This window comes from Arachis ipaensis, chromosome B9 (assembly GCF_059453495.1).
Source record: "Arachis ipaensis isolate K30076 ecotype BB chromosome B9, ASM5945349v1, whole genome shotgun sequence".
NCBI lineage: Eukaryota > Viridiplantae > Streptophyta > Magnoliopsida > Fabales > Fabaceae > Arachis > Arachis ipaensis.
The window spans coordinates 141,910,501-141,925,219 of NC_142444.1; the positions used below are offsets into that span (position 1 = coordinate 141,910,501).

Below are 14,719 nucleotides of genomic sequence, written 5' to 3' on the forward strand. Positions count from 1 at the left end.
CAATAAAAGTGTTAACCCCTAAACTTTGTCTATGTAGCCAGCTGTATGTCGTTTCTTTTCACTTTATTTATTGCTTATTAACACGTGCTTTCTTTGGTTGCACCATTCAATTATTTTTTGGACCAAGCCATCAACTAAAGACAAAATCAGAACCCCACCATGCCTCTCCCCAGCTTCTATATAACAATGTGATAGCTTGTGTTATTATCATCATTCCTCGAAAGTATTTACTAAGAAAAAAAAAAATCTCCAAAACCATGGCTATCTCTTACTCAAGTCATCCAAACCCAAAACCATTTTATGTTGTTTTAGCGATTTGCCTTCTTTTCCTTGCAAACAATAACAAGGTGAACGCAGCAAAAGTAATTTCCTTCAACTTCACCAAGTTCTCCACTAGCAACCCTAGCATAACTCTCCAAGGCAGTTCCGAGATTCTAGGAAACGGGGTTTTGGCTTTAACAAATCGTGAAAACCCCGTTTCAAACACCGGTCGTGTTTTGTATGCTACGCCGGTGACTATTTGGGACGAAGCCACTGGCAACATTGCTAGCTTTGTCACTTCTTTTTCCTTTGTCGTTGAAGATGCCGAAGGTGATTACAACTCGGCTGATGGGATCATCTTTTTTCTTGCGCCGCAAGACACCGAGATTCCCAACAACTCGAGTGGTGGATTTCTCGGTGTCGTTGATGGCAGCAACGCTTTTAACCAATTTGTTGGTGTAGAGTTTGACACTTACACCAACGAATGGGATCCAGATTCTGCTCATGTTGGAATTGATGTCAACTCTTTGATTTCGTTGAAGACTGTTAAATGGAATCGCGTAAGTGGCTCGTTAGTTAGAGTGAGCATAATATATGATTCTTTGTCTAAGACCTTGAGTGTTTCCGTTACTAACAAAAACGGTAGGATTACTACCGTTTCCCAAGTGGTTGATTTGAAAGCTGTGCTGCCGGAAAAGGTAAGGGTTGGGTTATCCGCCACCACAACAAGCGGTGGCGTAGAGGCGCATGATATTTACTCATGGTCTTTCACTTCCAATTTGGAGACAACTACAAGCAGCAGAATGAATAATATTGTAAGCTACGCATGATTTGGTCCAATTAATCCTAGTCCCAGCTAGTATGTGTTTTGAAATAATTGAAGATCATGTCATATTATGACGTGTGGGTGGTGTTGGATATGTCATATATATATATGTAGCTTTATCACTATGATCAACTTATGTAGTTGGATATGATGGTTGAATACTTAAATAAGATGAGCTTATGTTGATATAGACCATAAAATATTAGGTAATTAATTTTTTTTCTTGCATTTATTTTATATTTGTGTTATTATTAGTTAACTTTTTTATTATTTCTACTATAAAAATAGTTCTAACATTTACTCAAATAAAAATATCTAAAATATTTTTTTAAGATATTTTTTAATAATTAAAATTTAATATATATAATCGATTAAATCGTGTTATTTTTATCAAAATTAGACCAGATAAATTAATTTGAATGAAAAAATAGTAGTGAATCAAATTTTAAACTAGTCTAGATTAATATTATTTTTTTATAAAAAATGACTACACTATCTTTATTATAGAAAATAACTAAAATACTTTTATTATATATATTAGTTGAGTTATGTTACGTGTACACAAAAATCAGCCACTAAAGTCAGCCACCAGTATAAAATACATACTAAAATACAAATACACATTGAAAATAAATTAAATCACACATGTATATATTTATACACAAATACATTGGTGGCTGATTTTAGTGTACAAATAACATTTTTTATATTAATTTTAAAAATTCTAAATTATAGCCCTTTACTTCTCTGTCGTCATAGGATTAGGATTTAGAGTTTTTAAAATTATATATAAGATAGGTATTTTAGTTATTTTTTATAATAGAGATATTGTAATTATTTTTTATAAAAAAATATTAATTTAGACCAGTTTAAAATTTAATTTATTAGTTTTTCGACTAAACTGATTTGTCCAGTCTAATTTTAATAAAAACAACACAATTTAATTGATTATATGTGTTAAATTTTAATTATTAAAAAATATCTTTAAAAAAATGTTTTTTACCTCTTTACCTAAGTGACTCCCTATTTATACAGCACTATACATAGTATAAATAAGATTATGAAAATTAAATCGGTAATCAAATTGGTATTATTAGATATTCAAAATTTTAAATCTCAATCGAGGTACAAGTAAGTTAAATTGGATATAATAATTTAATATATTTATATATAAAATATAATTTTAAAAATAAATTTTTTGTATTTTATTATTTTAAATTGAATAACCAATGAAAGACCAACTTGATCGATTTACTAAACAAGATTTATCTTGAATGGGAACCAATTTAATAATTAGTTAGTTTCAATTAATCCAATCAAATCGGTCAATTTTATTCGATTTTTAAAAGAGTAAAGTATTGTTTTTGACTTTATCCCCAATGTTTGAAAAAAATTTTAAAGTTGTTCCTAATGTTTCAATCGTCTTATTTAAGTTCCTAACATTTTAAAATTGACTTAATGTTGTCCTGTCGTTAGAGATCCGTTAACAGAATTGACGGCAGGACAAAATTGAGACGATTTTGAAACGTTAGAGACTTAAATAGGATGAAAATGTTGGGGACAAAAACGATACATAGAAATAAATTTTAATTTTATCCTTCAATAATATCAATTTTTTACTGTACATAGTACTCAATTATTTTTTAATCACATCTAAGTAAATTACATTTAATCACATTACTTTCATTCTAAATAAATTTATTTTTTTATAATTTTACACTTAAAGATTTTAGAATAATTTATTCTAAATAATTTTTTTATTTTCTTTAAGTGTAAAATTATAAAAAAAATAAATTTATTTAGAATGAAAGTAATGTGATTAAGTATAATTTATTTAGATGTGATTAAAAAATAATTGAGTACTATGTACGGTAAAAATTGATATTATTGAAGGATAAAATTAAAATTTATTTTTATGTATCGTTTTTATCCTCAACGTTTTCGTCCTATTTAAGTACCTAACGTTTCAAAATGGCCTCAAGTTTGTCCCGCCGTCAATTCTGTTAACGAATCCCTAACGGCAGGACAGCATTGAGTCAATTTTGAAACGTTAGGGACTTAAATAGGACGATTGAAATGTTAGGGACAACTTTGGAATTTATCCCAAATATTGGGGATAAAAATGATACTTTACTCTTTTAGAATTATGGTTTTGAAAATCAAACTGACCGGTCGGTTCAATCGGATTAACTGAGAATCTTTTTTGGTTGTTTTGGTTGAAGTGAAAAATCACCTAATAAAAAACTTGTAAAAAAAAATCAGTCGAACTGATAGTTAATTGGTAAACTGATTGAACTGGCCTTTTTTTTTAATTCAGTTTTTTTAATTAAAAAAAATAAAACCCCTCCTTTACACTACAAAAAAAAAACGTTGAGAATTATCGCATTTAGCGTCACACATTAGCATCGGTTCTACAAGTAAATTCACCGATGGTTTTGGTGTGGGGTTCGTCATGTCAAATAATTACCAACGAATTTCTATTTTCGACGGTAAATACGTTGCTAATAATTAGAGGGAAAACGAAGAAAGTAGATACAAACTTTAGCAGCGCATACTGTCGAAAAAATTTGACGGTATACACTTTTAGTGAAGCGCTGCGTTTTGGTGAATCGCAATGGGTTACTGTCGGATTTATCCGACGGTAATGAGCCCTAAAATTCAAAGTGCGAACCCTCACCACCTTCAATTCGAAATCCACTCTCTTTCTCTCACTCTAACCTCTCTTCTCCCTTTCTCTCTCTAGCGCCTCCTCTCCTCGCCGTGCCGTTAGCCACACCGTCGCCTCCTTCCTCTCCTTGCACTGACCTCGACGACGTCTTCATTGCAGCCGCCGTTTCAAACCCTAGCATCCATTGCAGCCGCCGTTCTTCGCGTCGCCAACTTCGTCAATCACCGCCAGGTCCAACTTCGTCATCGTCCGCCAGGTCCAAATTAGTTAATTTTTTCTTGCTTAATTTTTGTTCTATTTTTAACCTATTTTTCATAAAAAAAATGATTTAGTTAACTTAGTTTGTCATGTGTTCAAAATTATTTAGCTAAAAATAATTAGTTAATTTTGTGTGTATTTGTGAGCTCTAATCTTTTATAATGCTATGTATGTGATGTAATTGACTAATTACATGGTTATCAATTTATGATGAGACTTGAATTTGTCAATTTGTTAAATGGGAGACTTAAATTTATTGAATAGAAAGCTTGCTAATTATTGATTGGGTAATACTAGGGAGACAAAAAAACAGACAGAATTTGCCTTATTTAGCATTCATTAATTGTCGCAACATTTAATAAATAAGACAAGTTATGACTGTTTTTGGCTGATTTTCTTTGGTTACCAAATATTTTAACTATGGTGTTAACTGCTGATTACAGTGCCATCAATTAGACTGAGTTAATTTTCTTACTGAAAGAGGTTGTGTTTTATTCATATTTCCACTCTTAAAAACCAACATTTCAAGCTACCTACGACTTTTATGTCTATTTTTATTCTTAATTTTACTTGAGAGATAACTAACATCGAATTGTTCATTAAAAAAAAAGCACATTCGATTGTTAAGGTGATTCTTATGCCCAAGAACTTGTCCTGAAAGCTGCAATTAATCTCTTGCAAAATTATCATAAAGGAATAACTTAAATTAAAGCAAATAATATAGTGTATGCAAGAGTCTAAGACTTCATTGTAGAAAATTATATAAGGTAAATATGGCTTGTTATTTTGGTATGAATTTAGTTTTCCATGTTAGCTTTTTATGTGTGAAATCATATGTTGGTATGATAGTGCCATTAACATGCTTGCTTACATGTTGATTATATTAAGAGATTGGACTTTGGAAATAGAATTATTTTCATGTCAATAAAGATAATTTGGGAAGAGATTGGACTTTCGAAACAGATTGAATATATTTTATGATTTTATGTTGGATGTCTCTATTGTTTAAGGTGAAATATATATATTGTGTTGTTATCTAGAAAATAAGAATAGGTAGCTGAGTTTTGGGGTCTTACATGTCATATCTTATTGTGCTTGATCATGAAGGCTCCTTGTTTAGTTGAGTTTAATTCTTATGACATTAATTGAGTGTTGACTGATATTGTGGATTGAGATTAGTTAGATTTGTAGGAACTATAATGTGGATATATCTCTAATTTTAGGGGAGGTTATATCCAATTTTTTCTGGAAGGTTTGTTGAATAATTCGTGAAGTTCATATATGTTGATTAGTATTATTAATATATTTTGTTTACAGACATGATGATAGGTAACAGAGGTAGATCGAGTAGGTCTCGTGGTCATGGTAGAGGGAGGGCTTCCACCTAATCCCTAGGGACTGTTCAGTCATCGCCCTCTACCCCGAATCCCCAACGGACCAGCAATTTATCATGGTCCCAAACCCGAACTATGTGCCTCCTTCGGCTATGCCCCCTCCAGATCCAGCAACAGATACCACGGTGGGCGATTCCTCCAGTGCCTCCCGCAGGATGCCCCTCCACCACCGTCCGTCATCGAGCTGAGAATTCGGCCCAATGGCATGTAGGCGTGACTACATGCAATTTTTTAATCTTAAGTTTGTTAATCTTAATAAGTTTATGTGTGTGTATGTGTTTGTTAATGTTAGGTTTTTCTTCTGATAAGTTTGCACTAAACAATAATGCTTACACACAGGAGATCTCCGAGGTAATTAAGTCAATGTACGACCACCCGAGGCCGAGGTACACAATGATCCTGTCTAAGACCAGAGAGCAGTGGTTTCAGAAGTGGGTAGTAAGAACTCAATAACGTTGAATTAATTAACTGTATTTGAATTGTATTTTATCCCGACTAAATAATGTTATTGAATCACTTTGTGCAGTTGAAATTTATATGGGATGTGGAACATAATCTCCGGATCAGGAAGATCTATGACCACCGGCAGCTAAACGGATTCAGCAGATAATTAGCGACGTTCGTCACGGGGCGGCCACCTAACGAGATGTGTCCGTCTATCCATCAAGAAGGAACTGGAGGCCCATTTTAGAAATGATGAGGGGTTCAAGCATCGCCATCTGACCAACGTCTCTAACAGGGCTTCGTCCAGGGTCGTCGAAGTATACAGGTGGATTGGTGACCTTCATGAAGACGAAGCGCAGATTTGTAAATAGTTTGGTAATGTTTAATTTTTTTAGTTGTTACTTGAATTAGTTTTTTAATTTCTTGATTTATTTTATTGGTTGATATAATTTGTAGTCTAAGTCTTTGGATCATGAGGCGACACTGGCGGAGACCTTCAAGTATACCCATACTTTGAAGGTCAACAAGGAGAGATTTGCTAACGAGTGGTCTGCGACCCATTATGTGAGTTTAAATTAATCATAAGTTTCAAATTTATTTGGTTTAAAGTTAATTAACTATTGTCCTAATTACAACGTGTGTGACACAGGAGGATTACACGCAGAAGTTGGAGGCTGTGACCCAGCAGTCTCAGTTACCTAGTGGGAACGACGAAGACAGCTCCGAGACCTCGGTGGTAAATCCTAATAGGATTTGGTGTGAAACCGCCTCTAAACCCTACAAGAATTGCCACTTTGAGTTGGGGTCGTTCTTCACTAGTGGCCTCCGCTCTTCTGTGTTGGTGGCTTCCTATGCCTCAGCCTCTGCCACCAGCCCTGTGATGCATGAGCATCTTTCCTATCTTTTCCTAGTGAATTTGCATCTAACTTGTTGAGTTTAATTAATAATTAATTATATTTTAACCACTATGGATACTATTTTGAGTTTTGTGCAATTTTATTCATTTTAGGTAGCATTCGGATGGATTTGATGAAGTTTCTGCAGAGAAAGAGAAGAAACCAAGGAGATGACCAGCGAATACCGACGCGAAAGCATTGCTCACGCGACCGCGCAGAATGGAGAAAATCGCAATGACGCGATCGCGTGCCTGACGCAAATGCGTGGACTGGAATCTGCACAAATGACGCGAACGCGTGACTGACGCGTATGCGTGACATGCGCTGATGAGCGGATAATTTATACGCTTTTTGGCATTGTTTTTAGTATGTTTTTAGTAGAATCTAGTTACTTTTAGGGATGTTTTTAATAAATTTTATGTTAAATTCACATTTCTGGACTTTACTATGAGTTTGTGTGTTTTTCTGTGATTTCAGGTATTTTCTGGCTGAAATTGAGGGACTTGAGCAGAAATCAGATTCAGAGGTTGAAAAAGGACTGCTGATGCTGTTGGATTCTGACCTCCCTGCACTCAAAGTAGATTTTCTGGAGCTACAGAACTCGAAATGGCGTGCTTCCAATTGCGTTGGAAAGTAGACATCCAGGGCTTTCCAGAAATATATAATAGTCCATACTTTGGCCAAGAATAGATTACGTAAACTGGCGTTCAACGCCAGCTTTCTACCCAAATCTGGCATCCAGCGCCAGAAAAGGATCCAAAACCAGAGTTGAACGCCCAAACTGGCACAAAAACTGGCGTTCAACTCCACAAATGGCCTCTGCACGTGCAACACTTAAGCTCAGCCCAAACACACACCAAGTGGGCCCCGGAAGTGGATTTATACATCAAATACTTACTCATGTAAACCCTAGTAGCTAGTTTATTATAAATAGGACCTCTTACTAGTGTATTAGGAATCTTTGGATTACCTTATGATCCTTTGATCACGTTTTAGGGGGCTGGCCATCTCGGCCATGCCTGGACCTTCACTTATGTATTTTTATACGGTAGAGTTTCTACACTCCATAGATTAAGGTGTGGAGCTCTGCTGTTCCTCAAAGATTAATGCAAAGTACTATTGTTTTCTATTCAATTCTTCTTATTTCGCTTCTAAGATATCCATTCGCACCCAAGAACGTGATGAAGGTGATGATTATGTGTGACGCTCATCATCCTTCTCCCTTATGAACGCGTGCCTGACAAACACTTCTGTTCTACATGAATTAAGCTAGAATGAATATCTCTTAGATCTCCTAACCAGAATCTTCGTGGCGTAAGCTAGAATGATGGCGGCATTCAAGAGAATCCGGAAGGTCTAAACCTTGTCTGTGGTATTCTGAGTAGGATTCAATGATTGAATGACTGTGACGAGCTTCAAACTCGCGATTGTTGGGCGTTAGTGACAGACGCAAAAGGAGGGTGAATCCTATTCCAGCATGATCGAGAACCGACAGATGAATAGCCGTGCCGTGACAGGGTGCGTGAGCATATTATTCACTGAGAGGAGGGGATGTAGCCACTGACAACGGTGATGCCCTTGCATAAAGCCAGCCATGGAAAGGAGTAAGACTGATTGGATGAAGATAGCAGGAAAGCAGAGGTTCAGAGGAACGAAAAGCATCTCCATTCGCTTATCTGAAATTCCTACCAATGATTTACATAAGTATCTCTATCCCTATTTTATTATATTAAATTCGAAAACATCATTATCCATTTATATCTGCCTGACTGAGATGTACAATGTGACCATAGCTTGCTTCATACCAACAATCTCCGTGGGATTCGACCCTTACTCACGTAAGGTATTACTTGGACGACCCAGTGCACTTGCTGGTTAGTTGTATCGAAGTTGTGACAATTATGAATTAAGATCAAAGCACCAAGCTTTGGAGCCATTACCAGGATTTGTTCGAGCCTGGAGATCACAATTTCGTGCACCAAGTTTTTGGCGCCGTTGCCGGGGATTGTTTGTGTTTGGACAACTGACGGTTCATCTTGTTGCTCAGATTGGGTAACTTTCTTTTCGTTTTCTTTTTTTAAAATTTTTCAAAAATATTTCAAAACTTTTCTCAACTGTTTTCGAAAAAAAAAATAATAAAAATGTTTTCAAAAATAAATTATTCTATGGCTTTAAAATTTTTAAGAATGAATTCTAGTGTTTCATGAAATATGTTGAATCATATCTGGCTGTAAAGCCATACCCAAACTGCTTTGGGGTTGGCTAATCACTTCAGTGGAGTCATGCCCAATTCTTTTGGATAGAGCATGTTAGGCTTGTCATGTCTGAATTACACTCATATTTTGATTAAAGCTTGGCTGGCTATTAAGCCATGCCTGACCCTTTGATTGGAGCTTTAAGACTAACATGGCAAGATTCCTGGAATTCATATTAAAAATTTTGGAATCCTTATTTTTCTTTTTTCAAAATAATTTTTCGAAAAATATAAAATAAAAATCCAAAAAAATTAGAAAATCATAAAAATCAAAAATATTTTTGTGTTTCTTGTTTGAGTCTTGAGTCATATCATAAGTTTGGTGTCACTTGCATATGCATCTTGCATTTTTTCGAAAATATCATGCATTCATAGTATTCTTCATGATCTTCAAGTTGTTCTTGGTAAGTCTTCTTGTTTGATCTTGATGATTTTTTGTTTTGTGTCTTTTCATGTTTATCATATGCATTCTTGAATTCTTAGTGTCTAAGCATTAAAGAATTCTAAGTTTGGTGTCTAGCATGTTTTCTTTGCATTAAAAAAATTTTTCAAAAATATGTTCTTGATGTTCATCATGTTCTTCATAGTGTTCTTGGTGTTCATCTTGACATTCATAGCATTCATGCATGCATTCATTGTTTTGATCTAAAAAAAAATTTCATGCATTGCATAATTTTCATGTTTTTCATAAAAATTCAAAAATAAAAAAAAATATCTTTCCCTTTTTCTCTCATCAAATTCGAAAATTTGGATTGACTTTTTCAAAATTTTTTAAAAATCAAATTGTTTCTCATGAGTCAAATCAAATTTTCAATTTGAAAATCTTATCTTTTTCAAAATCTTTTTCAAAAATCAAATCTTTTTCAAATTTCTTAGTTATTTTCGAAAATTTCAAAAATATTTTTCAAAAATCTTTTTCTTATTTTATATCATAATTTTCGAAAATAACATAAACAATTAATGTTTTGATTCAAAAATTTGAAGTTTGTTACTTGCTTGTTAAGAAAGATTCAAACTTTAAGTTCTAGAATCATATCTTGTGATTTCTTATGAATCAAGTCATTAATTGAGATTTTAAAAATCAAATCTTTTTCACAACTAATTTCTATCATATCTTTTCAAAAATATCTTCTTATCTTATCTTTTTCAAAAATATCTTTTAAAAAAAAAAAAAATTATCTTTCCTAACCTCCTAACTACTTATCTTTTCAAAATTGGTTTTCAAAATTTGTTTCAACTAACTAACTAACTTTTTGTTTGTTTCTTAACTTTTTCAAAACCACCTAACTAACTCTCTCTCTCTCTAATTTTCGAAAATATCTTCCCTCTTTTTCAAAAATATCTTTTCAAAATATCTCTTCTAACTTCCTAACTTCTTATCTTTTCAAAATTTGTTTCAACTAACTAACTAACTTTTTGTTTGTTTCTTAACTTTTTCAAAACTACCTAACTAACTCTCTCTCTAATTTTCGAAAATACCTCCCTCTTTTTCAAAAATTTCTTTTTAATTAAATAATTATTTTTATTTTCTATTTTTGATTTCAAAAATTTTCGAAAAAATACTAACATTTTTCAAAAACTATTTTCAAAAATCACTAACTCCTTTTCAAAATTAATTTTCGAAAATTCCCTCCTTCTCTCTCATCTTATTCTATTTACTCATTCATATCCTAACATCTCATCTCACATCTCAAGCCTCCTCACAGTTGTGTTTCTTCCATTACATTACATTCTTTGTCTCCCCCTCTTTTCTTCCACTCACAAAGGGATCCCTATACTGTGGTATAAAGTATCTCTATTATTATTATTATTATTATTATTTTGTCCATTCTTCCTTGTATGAGCAGGAGCAAGGATAAGAACATTCTTGTGGAAGCAGATCCAGAACCTGAAAGGACTCTGAAGAGAAAATTTAGAGAAGCTAAAATACAACAATCCAGAGACAACCTTTCAGAAATTTTCGAATAGGCAGAAGAGATGGCAGCCGAAAATAATAATAATGTAAGGAAGATGCTTGGTGACTTTACTGCACCTAATTCCAATTTACATGGAAGAAGCATCTCCATTCCTGCCATTGGAGCAAACAACTTTGAGCTGAAACCTCAATTAGTTTCTCTGATGCAGCAGAACTGCAAGTTTCATGGACTTCCATCTGAAGATCCTTTTCAGTTCTTAACTGAATTCTTGCAGATATGTGATACTGTTAAGACTAATGGAGTAGATCCTGAAGTCTACAGGCTCATGCTTTTCCCTTTTGCTGTAAGAGACAGAGCTAGAATATGGTTGGACTCTCAACCTAAAGATAGCCTGAACTCTTGGGATAAGCTGGTCACGGCTTTCTTAGCCAAGTACTTTCCTCCTCAAAAGTTGAGCAAGCTAAGAGCTGATGTTCAAACCTTCAGACAGAAAGAAGGTGAATCTCTCTATGAAGCTTGGGAAAGATACAAACAGTTGACCAAAAAGTGTCCTTCTGACATGCTTTCAGAATGGACCATCCTGGATATATTCTATGATGGTTTATCTGAGCTATCAAAGATGTCACTGGACACTTCTGCAGGTGGATCCATTCACCTAAAGAAAACGCCTGCAGAAGCTCAAGAACTCATTGACATGGTTGCTAATAACCAGTTCATGTACACTTCTGAAAGGAATCTTGTGAGTAATGGGACGCCTATGAAGAAGGGAGTTCTTGAAGTTGATACTCTGAATGCCATATTGGCTCAGAACAAAATATTGACTCAGCAAGTCAATATGATTTCTCAGAGTCTGCATGGAATGCAAGCTGCATCCAACAGTACTCAAGAGGCATCTTCTGAAGAGGAAGCCTATGATCCTGAGAACCCTGCAATAGCAGAGGTAAATTATTTAGGTGAACCTTATGGAAACACCTAAATCATCCAAATTTCTCATGGAAGGATCAAAAGCCTCAACAAGGCTTTAATAATGGTGGAAGAAACAGGTTTAGCAATAGCAAACCTTTTCCATCATCAACTCAGCAACAGACAGAGAACTCTGAACAAAATGCTTCTAATTTAGCAAATCTAGTCTCTGATCTATCTAAGGCCACTGTAAGTTTCATGAATGAAACAAGGTCTTCCATTAGAAATCTGGAAGCACAAGTGGGCCAGCTGAGTAAAAGGATCACTGAAATCCCTCCTAGTACTCTCCCAAGCAATACAGAAGAGAACCCAAAAGGAGAGTGCAAGGCCATTGACATAAGCGCCATGGCCGAACCTGTGAGGAGAGGAGAGGACGTGAATCCCAAGGAGGAAGACCTCCTGGGACGTCCAGTGATCAATAAGGAGCTTCCCTCTGGGGAACCAAAGGACTCTGAGGCTCATCTAGAGACCATAGAGCTTCCATTGAACCTCCTTATGCCCTTCATGAGCTCTGATGAATATTCCTCTTCTGAAGAGAATGAGGATGTTACTGAAGAGCAAACTGCCAAGTTTCTTGGTGCAATCATGAAGCTGAATGCCAAATTATTTGGCATTGATGCTTGGGAAGTTGAACCTCCCTTGTTCATCAATGAACTGAGTGATCTGGATCAACTGACATTGCCTCAGAAGAGACAGGATCCTGGAAAGTTCATAATCCCTTGTACCATTGGCACCATGATCTTCAAGGCTCTGTGTGACCTTGGTTCAGGAATAAACCTCATGCCCCTCTCTGTAATAGAGAAACTGGGAATCTATGGGGTGCAAGCTGCTAAAATCTCACTAGAGATGGCAGACAGCTCAAGAAAACAGGCTTATGGACAAGTAGAAGATGTATTAGTAAAGGTTGAGGGCCTTTACATACCTACTGATTTCATAATCCTGGATACTGGAAAGGAAGAGGATGAATCCATCATCCTAGGAAGACCTTTCCTGGCCACAGCAAGAGCTGTGATTGATGTTGACAGAGGTGAAATAGTCCTTCAATGGAATGAGAACTCCCTTGTGTTCAAAACTCAAGGATCTCCCTCTGCAACCATGGAGAGGAAGCAGAAAAAGCTTCTCCCAAAGCAGAGTCAACCAGAGCCCCCACAGTCAAACTCTAAGTTTGGTGTTGGGAGGCCACAACCAAACTCTAAGTTTGGTGTTGAACTCCCATATCCAAACTCTAAGTTTGGTGTTGGAGAGTCTCAACAAAGCTCTGCACATCTATGAGGCTCCATGAGAGCCCACTGTCAAGCTATTGACATTAAAGAAGCGCTTGTTGGGAGGCAACCCAATGTTTATCTAATTCTTATTTTTATTGTTTTTCATGTTTTCTTAGGTTCATGATCATGTGGAGTCACAAAATAAACAAAAAAAATTCAAAAACGGAATCAAAAACAGCAGAAGAAAAATCACACCCTGGAGGAGCATCTGTCTGGCGTTCAAATGCCAGAACAGAGCATCCTGGCGCTGAACGCCCAGAACAAGCATGGTTCTGGCGTTCAACGCCAAAAATGGCAGCAAAGGGGCGTTGAACGCCCAAAATGGGCACCAACCTGGCGCTGAACGCCCAGAGTTGTGTGCAAGGGCATTTTGCATGCCTAAATTGGTGCAGGGATGTAAATGCCTTGACACCTCAAGATCTGTGGACCTCACAGGATCACCTCAGGATCTGTAGACCCCACAGGATCCCCACCTTCCTCCACTCACTCTCTTCTCTCTTCTCAATCATCCTCTATTCCCAATGAACACTCTTCCATATTAACTCTTTACCACTCACATCCAAACACCCACTTTCCTTCAAAATTCAACATATCTTTCCCACCCAATCCCACCCATATGGCCGAATACACATCTCCCTCCATCTCCTCCATATCTTCTTCTTATTCTTCTATTCTTTCTTTTTTGCTCGAGGGTGAGCAACATTCTAAGTTTGGTGTGGTAAAAAGCATAGCTTTTTTGTTTTTTCCATAACCATTGATGGCACCTAAGGCCAGAGAAGCCTATAGAAAGAGGAAAGGGAAGACAAAAGCTTCCATCAAGGGTCTATAGCTCAGTGGTAGAACATTTGACTGCAAATCAAGAGATCCCTGAGATACCTCAGGGGATACATTTTCTTCCACACAATTATTGGAAGCAACTAAGGGTGGAACATCAAGAGCACTCCATCATCCTTCATGAAATCAGAGAAGATCTAAAAGCAATGAAGGAGGAGCAGCAAAGACAAGGAAGAGACATAGAAGAGCTTAAGGACATCACTAAGGTGGATTCATTCCTTGTTCTTATTTCTTCTGTTTTTCGTTTTCTATGTTATGTGCTTATCTGTGTTTGTGTCTTCATTACATGATCATTAGTAGTTAGTAACTATGTCTTAAAGTTATAAATGTCCTATGAATCCATCACCTCTCTTAAATGAAAAATATTTTAATTCAAAAGAACAAGAAGTACATGAGTTTCGAATTTATCCTTGAACTTAGTTTAATTATATTAATGTGGTGACAATGCTTCTTGTTTTCTGAATGTATGCTTGAACAGTGCATATGTCTTTTGAAGTTGTTGTTTAAGAATGTTAAATATGTTGGCTCTTGAAAGAATGATGACTAGGAGACATGTTATTTGATAATCTGAAAATTCATAAAAATGATTCTTGAAGCAAGAAAAAGCAGCAAAGAACAAAGCTTGCAGAAAAAAAATTAGAAAAAAAAATAGGCGAAAAAAAAAAAGAAAAAGAAAAAGCAAGCAGAAAAAGCCAAAAGCTCTTAAAACCAAGAGGCAAGAGCAAAAAGCCAATAACCCT

At 35.5% G+C, this 14,719-nt stretch overlaps 1 protein-coding gene across 1 annotated transcript; it reads left to right on the forward strand.

Annotated features, from left to right (window-relative positions):
* Window positions 1–222: 222 nt before the first annotated feature.
* Window positions 223–1,273, forward strand: LOC107619570 (putative bark agglutinin LECRPA3). Its single transcript, XM_016321863.3, has one exon. It carries the CDS (start codon window positions 258–260, stop codon window positions 1,089–1,091), a length of 834 nt encoding a protein of 277 aa, XP_016177349.1. The 5' UTR covers window positions 223–257; the 3' UTR covers window positions 1,092–1,273.
* Window positions 1,274–14,719: the final 13,446 nt, after the last annotated feature.

Coding starts and splice junctions, on each gene's coding strand:
- LOC107619570 (XM_016321863.3), top strand. CDS start 258: ATGGCTATCTCTTACTCAAGTCATCCAAACCCAAAACCATTTTATGTT.